Source organism: Lissotriton vulgaris, chromosome 7 (assembly GCF_964263255.1).
Source record: "Lissotriton vulgaris chromosome 7, aLisVul1.2, whole genome shotgun sequence".
NCBI lineage: Eukaryota > Metazoa > Chordata > Amphibia > Caudata > Salamandridae > Lissotriton > Lissotriton vulgaris.
This window is the reverse complement of record NC_141695.1, coordinates 11,080,424-11,100,258: the sequence shown is the minus strand read 5'-3', so window position 1 is coordinate 11,100,258 and position 19,835 is coordinate 11,080,424. Positions and strand designations below refer to the sequence as shown.

General features: G+C 47.5%; 1 protein-coding gene across 2 annotated transcripts in view; it reads left to right on the top strand.

Moving 5' to 3' along the window:
- Nucleotides 1–18,874, top strand: part of LOC147700506 (uncharacterized) — a 100,646-nt gene extending 81,772 nt beyond the window's left edge. Inside the window, exon 7 of one of the 2 annotated variants that reach the window (XM_086929663.1) lies at nt 17,331–18,874. In XM_086929663.1, the coding sequence (XP_086785789.1) occupies nt 17,331–18,034 (704 nt within the window). In that variant the 3' untranslated portion in view covers nt 18,035–18,874. Of the gene's footprint in view, nt 1–17,327 lie in introns of both variants that reach the window. The other variant, XM_086929662.1, reaches the window with a different exon arrangement.
- Nucleotides 18,875–19,835: the final 961 nt, after the last annotated feature.

Here is a 19,835-nt window from a genome sequence, read left to right as displayed (position 1 = left end):
GCGTGTTACCAACTGCGTGATAGTTTAACAATACTTGTTGGATGATGGAAACGGGATTACAACCACACAGTCACCTGGGAAACACTTCAGGGGAGCATCAACACAACTGTTAGAATTGGGGGTCTCTAGTTGGCAGGGGTAGGTACCACTGTCCAAATACGGACCCTTGCTTCTAGTCAGGGTAAGGAGGAAACCCTCTGAGATAACCCCTGCTCACCCTATAGGTAGCTTGGCACAAGCAGTCAAGGCTAACCAGAGGCAATGTATAAAGTATTTGTACCAACACTCACAGTAACACAGTGAAAACACCACAAACTTACTGCACAACAGTTTAGAAAAATAAAGCTATTTTAATCTAAACTACACAAGACCAAAACGACAAAAATCCAACATACACAGTTCAAGAATATGGTTGCAATAGAGTTCTTAAGGCTGCGATAAAATAATCCACAGATGCGTGAAAAGTTCACAGTTGCGTCCCGTTTAGCCAACAGTACCTTTAGTTGCGACAAAGTTCTAAAAGCGGAAGCTGGTGCGGTGGAAATTAAGTGATGCGTTGCTCCTGAGACCTTGGGGAGGCGATGCGACAACCAGCAGCAGCGGGCGTGTTGCGACGAATCTGATCTGTATGGGGAGGAAGGCCACTTGTATGGATTCCGGTGCGGAGGTTCCGTAGGAAGTTTGTTCTCGCAAAGGCACGATGCGATGATCTCGTAGGGGCTGCGACGATCTCCTGGGCGACGATGCGCGATCCAGTGGTGATCCTCTCTCTCGCAGCTCCTCGATGCGATGGCTCTGCGACGATGCTCACAGTGACGTGATGCGGTCCGCAAGCAAGCGGTGCAGTGATCTCATCCAGCGACGACAGGCTCTGCGACGACACTCGCAGCAATGGTAGTCTTCCCGCACCGGTCTGGTGCGTCCCGCAAACGAAGGATGCGACGGCTCTGGCAGCTGCAACAGGCGTTGCGACGATCTCGACCTTCGTAGCTGCAGGAATTTCCTCGCACTGTCGGGGATGCGCTCCGCAGCGAGCGATGCGACAATTTTTATGTAGCAAAGTCTTTAAAGCTTAGTTTCCAACTTCCCAGCACAGGTACAACTTCCAGATGCACCACACATGGGCCAAGCACTTCAGGAAGGACAGAACTCTCTCAGCAGAGCTCAGGGGAAGCTGGAGGTGAGGTCCTTTTGAGCCTGTGATTTCAAAATAGGGAGCCAGCTCTTCTCAGGCCCTTGGATATTCCTTCAAGACAGGGGACACAGCACAACAGCAAAGTTCTTCCCCTCTCCTTGGCAGCAAAGCAACAGCAGGGCAATCCAGCCGAGCAACAGCTGGACAATATTCCTTCTTCAGTTTCAGCTTTCTCCTTGGCAGAGGTTCCTTCTTGATTCCAGGATGCCTGAGGAAGTCACTGTACCTGGAGTGGAATACGACAAAAGACGGGCAGGGGTGGCGGGAGGGCCCTGGCCCTGGTCGGCCGCAGACGGGCTTGCCTTTAGCGCTCCACCGGCGCGCCGCTGCCGCGCCCGCTGCGCCCTTCCGCTGCGCGTTCACATTGGGTGGTGTTTTATCAGCCTGAAGGCGCGATGGCTAGTGCGCTGCCCTGTGAACCCCGCCGCCTCACCCAAATGGTACATTAGTTATTAATGCTCCTAAGGGCGTGCACGCGTCAGGGGAAAATCTAATTCTACGGGATGCCCTGGGGGTTCGAGAGTGCCCTTCCCATCTTTGTGTGATCCCTCCCTTTCAACTCTTTTCTACCCTCTGTTGAGCAAGGCCGAACAGCCTCTTGGGAATCCGGGATTTGTGCACCTGGGATTTGTAATCCGGGGATTATGAATAGACTGCCACCCCCATGCCCCACCCCCACAGAGGTGCAACAGGGGTGATGCTCTTTAAGATCCCCTTCCCTAGCTTGACTTCATTGATTTTCCCTTCAAGGGATCTTCTAATTGATTGCAATTCCCGAACCTCACCCGTTAATCTCTTGATCAACTCTGTTCGTTTTGCTATCTCTATAGACCCACTAGCCTGGACGTCAATAACATCTTTCCCTCCACTAGGCGTACCTCCATCTGTGAACAAAGAATGGCTAACCTATTTTCACATAATGCGTCTGGGTCCCCTAAAGTCTCTTCATCCTTTATGACCAGCTGTTCCAATAATCAGGGTTTGTCTTGAAGACGATTCTCTAGAAGATAAAGTCAAAGTCTTTTTCTTAGTGAACATGTCTGGGACCCTCTTCTTAGACCTTTGTTTCTGTGTAGGGATCAGCTGGATGGAGCAGTTGTATTCAAATTATCGACTTCATTTATTATTTCCTCTACTTCCTCTTAAAGGCCATCGATTCTATCCTTAACACAATCCCCTCCTGCTGCACTACAGCCTTTGTTTTGCAGTGAGGGGCCCAGTTACCACTGTCGAGGCCATTCTCTTTCCCATCACCAAGTCTCGTAAGTATAGGCAGGAGAGTAAGTCAAAGTAAATGCTTCACGGCCTGCACCCAGTCTGTTATAACACACGGAGGACCACACAAGGGAAAGGAGAACACAGCAACATAATATTCTGTACCTTAAAGCAAGATGTTCGAAGGGTGGCCCATCTCAGCCTTCTCTGGACTGTGACAGGCACTGCAGGAGCAGTGAAGGCGCTTTATAGCGCTAATCTGGTTTCGGGCACCTCCTCCAGCCGCCTTCAGGAGCTAGGGACATTAGTCCTGCCACGAACAGCACAACCACAAGTGTAGGTCACCGCGCTGCAGGAGCAGCAAAGGCATGTTACAGCGCTCGTCCAGTTTCGGTGGTATCGACTGCAGACTCCTCCTCCAGCAACCCTCAGGAGCTTGGGACATGTAGTCCCACCAAGAACAGCACAACCACAAGTGAAGGCACTAGCGCTCACTTCAACCAGTACTGTAAGGGAGATACAGACTTTCTCAACTCAAGACCCATTCCTGTGCCTCATAGGCAATTTGGTACTTCTCAGAACCAATCCAAAATTAATTTCCAAAGCTCCCTCGGATCACCTCAATTAACCTACCATATTTCGAGCTTTCTTACCAAATCCATCATCACCAGATGACAGTCTAGTCATATGCTAGTTAGCAAAAGATATCGAAAATTCTACTTACATGCACTTTACAACTCAGGACAACTGTCCAACTGTTGATCTCATATGAACACACTTAAAAGAATGCTCCAGTCACACAAGCAACCATCGCCTGATGGATTTCAGCTGCGGTCAAGTCCTGCCACGCAAAGGCTAGCAAGCCACTCACAGCGAAAACCAGGGCGCATTCACCTAGGGCACTTTCCACCACAACTGCTTTGTTTGCGGGAGAGTCTGCAAGAATCATGTCCAGCTGCAACTTGGAAGAGTGTCCATATATTCACGCAGCATTATCGCCTGGAATTGGCACAGCGCAATGATACTGCAGTTGGACAGGTTTGATTACGGCACTTATCTCAATAAGGGGAGCCTCTTTGGTTCTATGTGTTTGCTTATGTATTTATGCAAATTTTAATATATGATATATATATATATATATATATGTGTGTGTGTGTGTGTGTGTATGTTTGTGTGTGTATACATTTCTCATATATTGGTATCTTTGATAGATTTACATGCAACTCCCCCCTCACAAAAGAGGCTCCCTTTGTAGTTCGGGATTATTTTATTCCCGTTTGTGCTTTAAAATCTGAAGGGTTCAGCCTTTCTTGGCGGTGTTCTAGATGGTGCTGTTGCATCATTAGCTGACGATTGATCCTTTTTTTTAAAAAAAAAAACGACATTCAATTCATAAGCTTTTATTCGATTTGAAGGTACAAATCATACAAGCGACATTAAATACAACACCATATATATACAATTGGTACTCAATATTCACATTAATGGTGTATAAAAAGCTAATATAAATAGAAACATATACATCAATCATTGGGCAGCAGCTGAGTTAAAAAAATAGAAGCGATATAGGGATATATACAAATATGTACAGACAGGAAATCGATAAGTTCGAGGCATGTGGGCTGCTGAATTCATATCTGTGCATAGTCCGCCACCTAGTGTTGGGTCCGGATGATTGCACATTGTTGTCCTGGAAGAGTCTTCGAAGTATCACGAGATAGGTGGCTCCTCCCCTGGACTACAGTGCGCATGGGCATCGCCTCCATCCCCAGATTGTTTTTTTCCGCCATAGGGTTCGGATGTGTTTTCGGTTCCCTCCTTCGGAACCGATAGTTGTTCGATTTCACTTGAGACCAAAAGGTCTTTAGGCTGGGCGTCGGTATAGTTGCGTTCGGGTTCTCTTACTGACTCTCAGCTCCTATCTCCTACTGCCCTTCCACGTGCTTCGACGCGGACGGGCCTACACTACCGCATTTGCGATGGAGCGGACTCCATTCAAGAAGTGTCCGCTATGTCACTCGAAATATTCGCACCTCGACGTGCACCCTGTGTGCAACACATGCTTGTCACCGGATCACCGTGAAGACACCTGCATGGCGTGTTCAAAGTTTAGGAGTAAGAAAACTTTGAGGATTCGCCGGGCTAATCGACTCCAGGCACAGTTGTCGGCTTCGGCACCCCCACCTGATGACATCTTTCAGGAATCCATCGAGGAGGAGGCCGACGTGCAAGAGTCGGACTCTGCCCCCGCGTCCGAGGAAGAGGCCTACGACGCGGACGAGGAGGCCTGCGACGAAGTCTCCGGTGAGGTAGGGGACGACGAACTGATTTGTGCAGCGATGGGAGATAGCTCAGAGGAAGAGCATCCCCAGACGGACTCCGGGGTTTCCCCCCGTTATACGGCCCAGGTCGAGGGATCGCCTTCGGGCCTTACCCGAGATATTACTATAAGTCCTACGTCCCCGCCTCCGGGCCCGGTCACGGACATTTCTGGCAAGAAAACGAAAGTGAAGGCAACCGGTTCCGCACCCTCGGATGCGAAAACGAAACCGAAACTGGCGTTGGTGAAGAAGGTTCTGGAGGCGTCAACTTCCACAAAACCCAAAATGGCCGACTCGAAGAGCCACGCCAAGATGGCCGACCACAAGAGCCGCGCCAAAATGGCCGAGCCGAAGTCGTCTGGGTCGGCGCCGAAGGTGAAGACTTCCGACGCGGCTGCGTCGGCGCCGAGAGGGGTTGCGGACCCGAAGACGACTTCGAAGAAGCGTCAAGCTGACGGTGCGACAGGCCAGGGGGCGTCGGCACCGAAGAAGAGGCCTGACGACGACCGGGCTCTTGGAGGCGAAGAGTCGCTCGAGACTGTTCAGCCCTCGGCATCCCTTACTAAGAAGGTGGGAGAGTCCTTGAAGCGGATCCGACAGTCCACTGTGGTTCCCAGCCAGGACACTGTCGTGCCTAGGCCCACGCCAAAGCCTGCTAAGGAACAAACGGCCATCCGTTTTACCCTTCCTCCCAAGTCGGCGCCGAAGGCCTTCGCGCCTAAGCAGAGCGGACATTCTCAGGACGTATTGACGCCGAAGCAAGCCTTGCTGGTATCGAAGCTTCGGCTCCAGCCCCTCGCGGTGGAGGAACGTCGAGAGGTGACGATCGACGCCAACACTGGAAAATTGTCGCTCCTCAAACGGAAGATTACGTCGGAGCCGCCATTGGAACCTTTTAGGATTCCACTTAAGAGCAAGAAGTACTCTGCGGACTCTTCGGCTCTGATCGACCCTCTGTCTCCACAAAACATAGAACGCTCGCCGGCCCATTCCCCAGTGCCTCATGTGGACGAGGAGAATGACGAGTACAACTATCCTGCGTACTCGGATCCGGACGAGGTGCAGGTGCCCTGGACGGCAGGAGGCGACGCCGACGACCTGCAGTCAGGTCAGGACACTCATCTTTTCGCCGCGAAGACGTCCCCGACGGAGGACTCGGCGGCGTTTAATGCATTAATAGAGAGAGCCGCAGCGAACCATGACGTCGAACTGCACTCAGACCCGGTGGATGCGGACTTCTTGGTCGACACCTTCTCGGTAGCCGAGAAGCAGGTCAAGACGCTACCTATGCTCAATGGGGTGCTGAAGCATGCACAGGAGGTATTCAAGGAGCCCACCCGAGCGCGGGTGGTCAATCCTCGCATCGACAGGAAGTATAAGGCGGCGCCCACGGATCCCACGTATATTAAGGGACATTTGCCATTGGACTCCCTGGTGGTGTCCAACGCTCGGAAGAGGGCGAATTCGCAGTCTACTGGTGATGCTCCTCCCCCAGACAAAGAGTCGAAGATCTTTGAGGCATCAGGCAAACGCATTGCTGCACAGGCAGCAAACATCTGGAGGATCTCTAACACTCAAGCCCTGCTTGCCCGTTATGATAGGGCCCATTATGACACGTTAGAGGCCATCCTACAACATTTGCCTGACCAATACAAGGAGGCGGGGGAGATGCTCATTCAGGAGGGTAAACTCATTACTAATGCATCCATTAAATGTGCCCTAGATGTAGCAGACACTGCCTCCAGGGCTATCAATACAAGCGTACTACTCAGACGCCATGCCTGGCTTCGAATTTCTGGGTTCAAGCCCGACATACAAACCACATTACTGGGTCAGGCTGTGAATCCGGACCATCTGTTCGGCCCTGAGGTGGATGCCTCACTAGAAAAAATGAAGAAAGATACCGAAACAGCCAAATCTATGGGGGCTTTACAAAGTCAGCAGTTTCGGGGTGGTTCTTTTCGCCGCTCCAATTCAAGAGGCCAGGCACCCCAGACCACGCAGTACTACAAGGGGAACACCCAGTCCTCGTATAACAACAACAAGGGCAGGGGTGGCTACAGAGGCAATAACATCAAGGGCAGAGGACGTGGAAACAACGCCTCCAGGTCCACCGCCTCCAACAAGCAGTGACGTCTTGTCACTTCCCCCCGATCACACAACACCTGTCGGGGGGAGACTACAGCAGTTCCTGTCGGAGTGGAGATCCATCACCACGGACAGGTGGGTGAGGTCTCTTATCCAGTACGGGTACTGTCTAGAACTTACGTCCACTCCACCGGACATACCACCAAGAGGCCGTGCTATGTCCGACGAGCACTTGACCTTGTTGCAGCAAGAAGTACTAATCATGCTGCAAAAAGGGGCGATAGAGCTCGTTCCACTGCAAGAACGGGGAACAGGGGTCTACTCCCTGTATTTTCTAATCCCCAAAAAGGACGGATCACTCAGGCCGATCCTGGACCTCAGGCCCCTGAACAGGTACATCAACTCAGAGCACTTCCATATGCTCACATTGCAGCAGGTGCTCCCCCTGCTTCAACAGGGGGACTTCCTAGCAACGCTGGATCTGAAGGATGCATATTTCCATATTCCCCTGCATCCTTCCCACAGGAAGTATCTCAGATTCAAGATCTTAGACCAGCATTACCAGTTCAGAGTCCTGCCGTTCGGGGTCACCACGGCACCAAGAGTTTTCACCAAATGCCTAGCGACTGTAGCAGCGCATCTCCGTCGCCAGCACGTCCATGTCTTCCCATATCTAGACGACTGGCTTATTCAGGCAAAGACGGAACAACAGTGCGTAGACCACGTGTCACGCACCATTCACCTCCTGCACGATCTGGGATTCTCTCTGAACTACCCAAAGTCCCATCTCCAGCCCGCCCACGTGCGACAGTATCTGGGCGCAACGATCAATACTCTGGCGGCCACTGCGCAGCCGAGTTCAGTGAGAATCGCCGGTATCCAGGCGCTGATCCAACGATTCAGACCCCAGACCTCGCTTCCGGCGAGGGTGTTCATGCAGTTGATAGGCATGATGGCCTCCTGCATCTCCATTGTCCCGCACGCGAGACTACATATGCGTCCGCTTCAGGAGTGCCTGGCACGTCAGTGGACTCAGGCTCATGGGCAACTGACAGACCTAGTGTTGGTGAGCGGTCGGGCGTACAACTCTCTGCATTGGTGGAACCCACAAAACCTTTGCAAGGGCCGACCATTCCAAGAGCCTGTCCCACAGATCATCCTGACAACGGACGCCTCTCTCCAGGGATGGGGAGCGCATGTACTCCATTACACGGTGCAGGGACTGTGGACACTTCAGCAGAGGAAGATGCACATCAATGTGTTAGAACTGATGGCAATCTTCATGGCCTTAAAGGCGTTCAAAGTACATCTGTGCAACAAGGTCGTGTTGATCCGGACGGACAACATGACGGCCATGTACTACATCCAGAAGCAAGGGGGGACACACTCTCCACAGCTGTCTCATCTGGCTCAGAGCATGTGGAAGTGGGCCATTCAGAGGAACATCTTCCTCATGGCAGAACATCTCCCAGGCAAGGACAACCAGATGGCGGATCTGCTCAGCAGGCACAGCCATCAGATGCACGAGTGGGAGTTACATCCATCAGTACTCCAACCGTACTTCCAAAGGTGGGGTCATCCAGAGATAGACCTGTTCGCCACAAAGGAGAACGCAAAATGCCAAAGCTTCGCCGCCAGGTTCCCACACCCCCAATCACAGGGCAATGCGATGTGGATGAACTGGTCAGGCAGATTTGCGTACGCTTTTCCCCCAGCGCCTCTGATACCGCTGGTGGCACGCAAGCTCAGGCAACACTCGATGACGCTCATCCTGGTTGCTCCAACGTGGGCTCGCCAACCATGGTACACCACGTTTCTGGAACTCTCCGTGGTACCGCATCAACGGCTTCATCTCACTCCCAGCCTTTTGACGCAGAGCCATGGCGACATACAGCACCCAGATCCGCAACAGCTCAACCTGGCGATCTGGCTCCTGAGGTCCTAGAGTTCGGCTATCTCAATCTTCCTCCCGACTGCATGGACATCATTCGGGAGGCGAGAAAGCCCACCACGAGAGCTTGCTATGCGGCTAAATGGAAGAGGTTTGTCGTCTACTGCGTGGAGCACAGCATTGACCCGCTAGACGCTTCCATTCACAACATCATATGCTACCTTTTTCACCTGTATCGATGTAATCTAGCGTACTCTTCCATCCGCATTCACCTGTCGGCTATGGCAGCATACCTCCAAACTAGACAACACCTGTCACTCTTTAAGGTCCCTGCTATCAAGGCTTTTCTGGAAGGGCTCAAAAGAGTCATTCCACCAAGGACTCCACCAGCTCCAGAATGGAACCTCAATGTGGTTCTTACAAGATTGATGGGTCCTCCCTTTGAGCCACTACACTCTTGCGAGCTGCAGTTTTTGACCTGGAAGGTGGCGTTCTTGGTAGCAATCACATCGCTACGGAGAGTGAGCGAGCTGCAGGCGCTCACCATCCAAGAACCTTTCTTCCAGGTACATGCCAACAGGGTGGTGCTCCGCACTAACCCTAAGTTCTTACCCAAAGTGGTCTCGCAGTTTCACATAAATCAAACAATTGAATTGCCGGTGTTCTTCCAAAACCCAGAGACGCTGGCGGAGCGGATGCTCCACACACTTGATGTAAAAAGAGCCTTGATGTATTATGTGGACAGGACAAAAGATTTCCGCAAAACCAAACAACTCTTTGTTGCTTTTGCCACACAACACAAGGGAAATGCAATCTCCAAAGCAGGGATAGCTAGATGGATAGTAAAGTGCATTCAGATATGCTACGCTAAAGCTAAGCGCACTCTCACTATCCCACCGAGGGCCCACTCCACTAGGAAGCTGGGGGCCTCTATGGCGTTCTTAGGTAACATTCCCTTAGAAGACATCTGTAGAGCAGCCACATGGTCTACCACTCATACTTTCACCAAGCACTACTGCGTAGATGTGCACTCAAAACAACAGGCAGCTGTTGGTCAGGCTGTTCTAAAAACTCTTTTTCAGACTGCTGCAGCTGGCACGGGCGGCCGCCGCTAATGGAGGGACTGCTATGTATTCTATGCACAGATATGAATTCAGCAGCCCACATGCCTCGAACTGCAAATGCTACTTACCAGTATGCATCTGTTCTTGGCATGTAGGGCTGCTGACATTCATATCGCCCACCCTCCTCCCCGGCGCCTGTAGCAGCTGCAGTATGTATTCATATACACACATATGCTCATAGCATGGTCATCACTCACTTCTTCACTCCATCTCTGCCTATGGCTAAAAACAATCTGGGGATGGAGGCGATGCCCATGCGCACTGTAGTCCAGGGGAGGAGCCACCTATCTCGTGATACTTCGAAGACTCTTCCAGGACAACAATGTGCAATCATCCGGACCCAACACTAGGTGGCGGACTATGCACAGATATGAATGTCAGCAGCCCTACATGCCAAGAACAGATGCATACTGGTAAGTAGCATTTGCAATTTGACACACAAGTGGAGTTTCCTGGCAGCTGTACATTAAAACAAACCAAATCCAAACCGCTCTAATGGTATAGGAAGGTGAGTGTTTAGAGTATAAAAAGGACCTTACGATACATACTATGGGCATAAAACACAAGTGACCGTTCCGAAATTCTAACTATTTAAAAACTGTTATGTACAGACAGGGATGTATAAAAAGAAAACAACATTATACATTTCCTGGCAGCTGTACATCTCAAAGATTTACAGACAGGTAAGTATCAAAAGGTTACAGTACTATACTTTTCCTGGCAGCTGTACATTTCAAAATATAGGTGGCCGTAAAAAACAGATATCCACATTCTCCATTGAAGTTAATAGTGTTAATGCGGTCTTTGTGGTACGAGTATTGTATTTTATAAAAATAGGCTTAAGGTATTTTAACCTAAGGAAATGATAACATTTACAAAAAAGTAAAAAATGGCAACAACTCTGGCGTGAAGTGTTGTCACATGGGCAGGGAGTCTCTGATCTGGCTTTCTGAGTTGGAAATGCAACAAGGTGGTGGACAATACCCAATCTAACACGGGTTAGTACAAATTGGTGTGATGGGCGAGTCACGTTCACAAGGTAAGATTGTAGCCCCGGAGTTAAATTCAGGTCTTTATAAAACTTCACGGTGGCTAATTTACCGTACAACTGGTCCCGCTCCCCTTTTTTAAAGTTTAAAAATGTTAACTTAATTTCTTTTTTGGGGATGACAGCAGCCTGCTCTGGATCAAGAAAAACATCGATGTCAAATAGAAGGTTATACCAGAATTGAATATATCGCATCCACTGTATGCGCAATGAGTGGTCAAGACCTATACAATCAAGAATAATCTCTTGAGTGAATCGAGTCTCTGACTTAGCCCAAATAGAACGCCACAATAAGAGTGGCCGAACGGCTGCTAAGTCAGATATAAACTCGATCCCTACCTCATCATGAATCAATTGTACTGAGGCGGAGGTAGGAACACATAACAATCTCTTTAGAAATTTGTTTTCATCAGCTTGGAGCGAAGGACCTTCACTGTGGCCCCATACACCTGCCCCATACAGTGCAGAAGAGACACAGCGAGCGTTATAAATGTTAATCATATCTGGGATACTTCTAGAGCCAAGTTTAGAGGCAAATCGGAATATGCTGCTGGTGGACCGCAACATTTTCAATCTGATGTTGTCAAATTCAGAGATCCAGGACCCACTGTTATTATACGTAATACCCAGGTAACAGAAGGTTTTGACGTATGTCATTTTATCTTTGTCCAGGAAAAAGCTATGCTTAGTCTTATTTACAGCCTGCCCGCATGCCATGACATACGTCTTGGATTTGTTCACACAGAGCCTCCTATTTTGAATGAACAACATAAAACTATCAATTAGGCGCTGGAGACCAATCTGTGTGCGGGATAAAAGAACGGCGTCGTCCGCATAAAGTAAAAGTGGGATAGGTTTTCCTCCAATCAATGGGGCATCTGCAGGAATATCAACCAGGTTACGGTCGACGCCATTAATAAAAAGTGAAAATAAAAGAGGGGCCAAAACGCATCCCTGGCGAATTCCCCGTGAAACTTTGAAAAATGGTGTACATTCGCCTAGGGTGCCATAGCGGACCTTACATGAAAGTTTTTCATAAAGCCTGGCTAAGAAATGGACTATTTCCTTCGGTGCCCCAGATTGAATTAAAACCTCCCAGAGAATAGCGTGGTTAACTAAATCAAACGCGCTGCTCAAATCAGCAAAACATAAAAAAAGGTTGCCTTTTTTGGCCACAGTATATTTATTAATAATAAGGTCCAAGTTAACACATTGTTCCAGGGTGCCCATACCTTTACGGAACCCATATTGTACTTTAGTTAAAATATTCGAATCGGTTGCCCAGGTTTCTAGCCTTTTAAGCAAAATACGACTCATAACCTTAACCGAAGCATCCAACAGAGAGATCGGACGGTAGTTGGAGGCCTCAGATTTACTGCCTTTTTTAAATAGGGGAATTATAACTGATTGGCCCCAGGAAGGGGGGAAATTATCTACTGCCACACAATTAAAGATCCGCACCAGGATGGGTGCCCACAGGTGTGGTTCGGCTTTTAGCAAGTCGATTGGGACCCCATCCGGGCCCGGGGCTTTTCCTCCTTTGCTATTGGAGAGCCCATCATAGACTTCCTCCAGTGTTACTGCCAAAGGTAAGGGTATCCAAGATGTAGCCTCGAAAGTTAGCTCGAGGGGTATCCCATCAGGATTAAAGATGTTGGTAAAATGTGTAATCCAGTCATTGCATGCGATATAGGAAGTTAATTCCGGGATGTCGTCATTGTTGAGAAAAGGGCTGTTAATCGTTTCCCAGTATAATTTGCAGTTTTTGGTTTCTGCTGCTTCCTTTAACTTATCCCATGCCTCACACTGCAGGAACTTTTTCCTGTTGGTGATGGCTGTTTTATAGTTAACCCTGAGGAGTTTTATTGAATCCCTGTCTCGTGGTTTGGTACCCAAAGCCCTCTTTAATTCCCGGAGTGCAACCATGCAAGGTTTATCAAACCAACCCTGCTTTACCCCTCGGGCTGATGATGGTGCCCTAGTGAAAATACTTTCAATGGTAGCATTGATATTAATAAAATTTAACAATAGGGACTTGGGAATAACTACATCGCTTAAACAATAGCGTATTTGGATTTTACAGCTAATTATTATCTCCTTCTGTTTGGCTTTTGAGTTTGTTCCAGACCATCTGATCCTTGGGCCATTTGGTCTGATGGGTACTAGGTCAGTAGAGCACTTTTCTCCTGACTCTGGTGATGATATACCATGACCCAGGAGTGTAATACAAATACTATTGTGGTCACTGAGACTTTCTACTTTAACATATAAGTTAGTGAAGTCTCCAGTGCTGGACAGCAAGATATGATCTATAAATGTCCCAGCATCCCTTCCTGTAAAGGTAGGACATGTAGCTGCCTGTGCATTTCTATTACAATTTAACAGGTAAAGGTCTAGCTTAGTTGACATTTTGTTAAGCAATGTGCCATAATGACAATGTGGGAAATGGGGGAATTCCTCACTCTCACCCAGTCCCCCCCATTGATCAGCCATTACTACTCCTAGACCACAGGGATTCCCATTGGACAAATGGCATGGCTGTAGGTTAAAATCCCCTGCCCATAGGATCTCGGCCTTTCTATTCGAAATGCCCATGACCCTTACAATCCCCTTTTCAAGGGGGTATAGAATGTTCCCTCTAGTGGCATCGAAGTTATTGTTATAGAAATTAACAATAATCAAATCGATCCCCTTACTGCACTTAACCCTCACTACCTGGCTGTGGGTTCCCACAGTCGTACTATTTCTAACTACCCAGTTATTCATCCTGTTGGACAGGAGCAGCAAGAGACCCCCCTTAGCCCTACCTGAGCTGGATTTGGTAGCTTTAAGGCAATGGGATGAGTACCCTTCGATATTAATTTGTTCCTGGTTCCAGGTTTCCTGGAGGAGGATTATATCATATCCTTCCCCAATAAACCTGGTCCAAAAGGGTGAATCTAGTTTCCCTGCAATGCCAGCGATGTTCCAAGAGATAAGGGTAACACCAGCTGGCTTGGTGGAATCCTGGATAGCAGCTCCAGGCTGCGTAACACAGGATATAGTTGAACTAATATCCAGGGGGCTGGCAACTGAGCCTATTGTGGGAGCGTCAATAGGTGTGTTCGCATCAGGACTAATGCAATAGGTGCCTTTAAAGGGGGGAATGTTTAAGTCGTTACTAGAATCAGTATATGAAGTAGGCTGTTCGTTGGGACTTCCCTCATTTACCGTATCATATCGTCTGCCCACCCGTGCAACGGCGGGTACACAGTCCGACCTACGAGATGTCATAACATTAGCATAGACTGATACCTTGGTGGCAAGCTCGCTAGAGGGTGTTGGGGCACTACGTCAGTCGACCATCTCCAGACAATCGAATCTGTTGCTAGTATGGATACCTTGCCATCCGTTCCCCATATGTTGGCCTTTGTTGGGGTACCAGGGACGTGATAGCCAATCCTTGTTCCTACTTTTTTGTGTTGCCCAGGAGCCTACAAAATTCCATGGTTGTTCATGAGGAATAACCCAATTAGGGGCTGATATTGAAGCGTGGAAGTTAAATACTGATGGATAGAAAAAGGAGAGCCGCTGAGTATCGATTCCCCCTTTCTTCTCCAACTCAGGCCAAGAACAAATGTGGTTCACAGAGGATGCGTCTTCGCAGGTAACAATGACGCAATCCCCCTGAATACTCTTTGGAGTCGCCCCCACCCATGGAACCCTACGGACAGAAGATATTCTACAAGTATTAGTAGGCTGTAGTAGGCTGTAGAGGCCTGTTGATGCTAAGCCATTGGAGGATTTTGTTCAGAAGGGACCAGGAAGGTTCATCAGTACCCACTGGAAGTTCCGGAACTCCCGTTAGGATAACCGTGAATGGTGTAACCTCTGGTGGAAGATGAACTGGGCGTTTAGACCTGGGCCCCCTCTTGGCATCCATATGATGTGATTTTTGAGTGACCGGGGCTTTATCTTGGGATGGCTGCAGTGACCCCTGTGCAACGGTGGTATTAGCAACAGGGGGTAAAACTGCAGGGGACAGTTGGGTAGGGTTTTGTTGACTGATAGGATGTGACTGCGATACTGGTTGTGATACAGGTTTAGCATTAGATTTGGCAGATACACTCTTGTTTGGAGCAGGTACGGAGGTAGTTGGAAGCTCTTTGGTTTTTGCCTGTACTTTAGGCGTAACCGGCGGCCTGGCTGGGTTGGGCGGTATAGTCCCTGGGTTAGTGGTAACGAGTCCCCCTCCAGTTTTGGTAATACCCGCCCTGGTCTGGTTAGGTAGTTTGGTGAGGAGTGTGGCAAGCTGTTTTTCTATTGCCATGATACTCTTCTCCAAGGGTTGAAGGTGGATTTTTAGTATGTCCCTGAAAGCAGCAAGGAGTCGTGATGTGTCGCTGTCCGGCGAACTATGGCCGCCTTCTTGGACATTGACCAATTCAGGACATTGTAGGCTAGAAGGATCTGAAGTAACAAAAGTTTTGCTATGAGAAATATTCTTGGATGAGGTAGTAGTTGGCCCTTTCTTTTTGCTGATGGTATGGGGGTTTGGTTTGGTATTCCCCTTTTTGTGCTGTGCGGGCTGCTTTGGAACTGCGCCTTCCCTGACCCCCCTGAGGTTGTTAGTTTGTACAGGGTCCTGAACCGGGTCTACAGAATGGATATGCTCAAGGTCAGGGGTTATCTCGAGGTTCTCAGCTGAATCCAAATCCAAATCCAGTGACAAGTTAGTAGCTGACAAATCCACCGCACTGGGGATGGAGTGGACTTGTGCTATAGTGCCAGATTGTATTAGGATAGGAATTGGGGTAGCTGAAGGCAATGGGGTTAGGGCAGTTGCTAAGGGACCCAATGAGGATCTCCGGGCAATTGCAAGGTCCTGTGAGACCCTGCGTTCTAGAACAGCGATGTTCTGGTTAATAGCCTCAGTTGTTTTAGAAATAAATAGGTCGATAGGACCTGTAAATGAGGCAGCTTTAAGGGCTGTTTTACTTCTTAAACCCCTAGTCATGGTTATAATACTTCAGGATTTCACAGTAAGTTAGACAAAAGTCCAATGTCAGTGTTTGGAAAAGCAGTACCTTTAGGCAGTGTCCATATGAAGATGTCAGGGTCAAGGGGGGTGGCCCAGCCCAGCCTGGTTCAGTCTGGAACGGGCTGAAACGGGCCTGCCCTTGGCCCGGGCTTCGCCCGGCGTCCCGCTCGCGTCCCGCGGGGCGGGGCAGACGCCGGATTTAAGCGCCTCCTGGCGCGGCTTGCTACGTTGCAGCCCGCTTGGGCTGATGGGACTTGAAGTCTCCTGCCCCGCTCTCCACTCGGCGGCTCAGCTTAACAGCGAGCGGCGAGAGGCGGGCAGGATGTACAGAGGCAGGATCGTTCTTCTTTGCCCCTAACGGCGTTTGTCTGTCAGGCAGCAGGCTCACTATGGCAATAAACGACATATATAGGCTATTAAAGTGACTGCTCGACAAATGAGAATGATCCAAGCATGTGAATCTATGAAAGATACCAGTACTTATATTCTGATTTAAGTGTAATGCATTCTTTTTCAAGTTTCCCTGTTACCTGCTGCTCGGCCAGTGTGTGTGATGTAATGAAATGTTGAGGAGTGCCTGGCTTGTGGGAGTGTGAGTTGAAAACAGTGGGCTGAGCCGTAGAAGGCTGTTCCTTTTGGGGCAAATACTTTACCTTATAACCGGTTATCTTTTTCAATTAATCTATATCATATGGTCTGATTTATATGATCATAGGTTATATGATAACCTACTAAGAAACTATCCTTTTTTGCAATGCTCACTATGTGAAACTTTTCTTTTGATGCGAATAACAAGATCAGCGGATTTTATATTGGAGAAGAAAGACTACCTTTAAGTTGAGGCGATAATTCATAAACATACATGGAAGACTGTTACAGGCATCCCCAAATTACCTCTGTGCTAAACCCGAAGAAACTAAATTGTCCACATACCTCAAACGTATGCATTTCCAAAGAGGATTGAACAGTTAATAGTTAACAAAATCCTAAATTAAATATTCAGTAGCACTTCCTTGTTACCTGACTTTTCCTGTGGCTTATTTTCTGATGTCTTGAATGAGATGCTTTTTTGCAGGGGTAAAACCGATGGCTATGAATTTGTTCTTCATTTCAGCTTTCAAATCACTTCCTTTCTTCTACAACACTTCTCAGTGAGATAGTACTTTAGTAAAAAGAATACCGTTGTTATTTCAATAGTAGCGAGTTCATCTCAACTAAATAAAACTGTAATATTCACCATTTACTGAAAACGTGTACAAAAACCTGAATGGATCTATGAAAGCTTACCAAAGAACAGGCTTTGTTCTCCCTGTTGTCTAGATCTTGTTCACAAGCATCATATCATAATCTGTGAGCCATACCTTCCTTGTGTGGACTCGGCCAGACTGTCGTACCTAAATGCTTCTATCTTCTTTTTTTATCCAGCAGCTGAAGAAAGAAGGAACGTGAAAATGAAAGCCAACTACTCTGTTGGGGGCACTGAGAAACCAGCACACAGAGCGGTGCAAGGAAGAGCCAGAGGGAAGGATGTAAAGAACACAGAGAAAGGAACACATTCCAGAGGGTATTTGTGGTCAGAAGGTAATGAGGAACCGAGAGCAGAGGCAATCACTCAATGTGACAGTGTTTATGTGCTTCCAGAACATTGCAAAATCGAGCCCGGGACTTCCAACATTCAGAGATCCGATCAAAACCAAGATTTTGAATGCAGTGTGTGGAACACAAACCTTCTCGCAGTGCACCCAAACGCACAGATCAGTGTTGCGCCACACATATTCCCTGAACAAGAGTCATCTTTCAAATCAAGATGGAAACTTAGCAGGCATGAGAGGGCAGCTTTGTTAGAGAGGCCTTTCATTTGTGCAGTTTGTGGTAACAGCTTCAGCCGGCGGCACCATCTTACACAACACCAAAGAACTCACACGGGTGAGAGACCGTACCAGTGTACCGATTGCAAGAAACGGTTCAGTATGAAAGGAAACCTCAATAGACACCGGATAATGCACATGGTGGCGTACCAAAAACGTCAACCTCAAGGCTCCATCTATGTAAAGATTCCAAAGAAGGCTACTTTAATATGCCATTCCCCAGAAGAAACCAAAGAAACCTGTCTCAGTGCACCACCCCTCTGAGGAAGCAAGGTGCCAGCCTGAAGGCACCACCCCTCTGAAGATGGAAGATGCCAGCCTGAATGCACCACCCCTCTGAGGATGCAAGGTGCCAGCCTGAAGGCACCACCCCTCTGAAGATGAAAGGTGCCAGCGTGAAGGCACCATCCCTGTGACGATGCAAACGAAGCTAGCCCCAAGGCGTTCTCCTTGTGGAGATGAGAAAGAGGCCATCCTCTATACTGGAGAGAGCACACGTCGAGAAGTGAATACAGTAGCTGACAATATCAATTAAAATAATGTGAAAAGGTTTTTTACCAGAAAAACCAGAATGGTCACATATCACTGCCTTAAGAATGTTTTCAGGAAATAATCATGGTCTAAGCAGCCATACAATAACCTGACAGTAGGCCTCAATCACGAACTTGAAGTGAAATTGAAAACCTAATATGAGTACCTTATTCCTTGCCTTGACTCTGCTTAGGCTCTTTAATATTATGACTTGTGTAAAGTGCTGTCTGACTGAAACATGGAGAAGGGGTATCTTATCTTGTACTTGATGTAAAAATTGCTTAAAAAAGAATATGTAAATGTTTAATTTATCAAGACGTGTTCAAACAGAAGCCCTCTTTACATCTTTACTCGCATCTCCATTCAGAAGGTATTATGTGTGAGTGAGGCTCTGACAGACAATCCCACTATGAAAACACAGGTATCCTTTATCAATCTGCAATTTTTTCTACTGCCCTAATTAATTATATTTAATGCCCTTTCCCTTTGGCTAGAGGCTGACCCCACACGTATGATGTTTCAGAAAGCTGGACTCCTGTAACACTGTCAAAGTAAAGTTAACACTTCAAGTGATCACAGCGTTGGATGCATCTTGTGACGTAGGGTGGCTTGGCGTACGCATCAGATTACAGGTTGTTCTTGATGTTTGGCAGCTGGTAATGTTTTAGGCATGGTATGGCAGCGCATGGCTTGGATTTGGTGGTGTAAAATTAGCATCATTCAGTCACTCTGTGCGCTTTGAACATTGCGCTCTGCTGTCTGGTAACATCGAGTGAAGCTCACAGCGAGTATATCCCTCAAAATACAGTGCCTGACCTGCTGAGCAATGAAATGCCCGTATGGCCATTAGAGTAGTATTGAATGGCCTGAAAGATTGTCATTTGGAGTAATAGAATTGGTGTAATGGACCTGTGGATATTCATATTTCTCCATCCTATTATTTTATTTTTGTTTCATAATTTTTTATTAGAAAAATGTAAGATACATAGAAGAAATAAATACAAAGAAATACCGTATAACATTATGAGCTCGCAAAGATTATCATCAATAAGGATTATCATTCAATTTTAAAGGGAAGATGTATTACATAAAGGATCTTATAGACAATATAAGATGGATAGTAAAAGAAAAGGATATATTATATGATATATTAATAAGTTCATAAATCTCATTATATAAATAACCGTAGAAAAATTGCTAGACAGAAAGGAACATAGATATGATTATGAGCATAAAAAAGAGAATTACAAGGAAAAGAACAAAGGGAAAGTAAAAATAAATCCATGAAGCATAAAATGCGGAATGTGGGTTGAGTATTGAAAGAGATGGGGATAATTATTGAAGTCATAAATAGATAAATTATTATATATATATATAGATAAGTAAATGAATGTGGAAAGGGAAATAAATGTAGACTCCTTGCCCGGGTAGAAAACGGTCAGAGGCGAGAGAAAGAGAAGAAAAGGAAGATAGAGGATGAAAAAGATTATGAGGGGGAAAGGAAATGTTCAGAGATATTGGAGAAAAGGAGTCC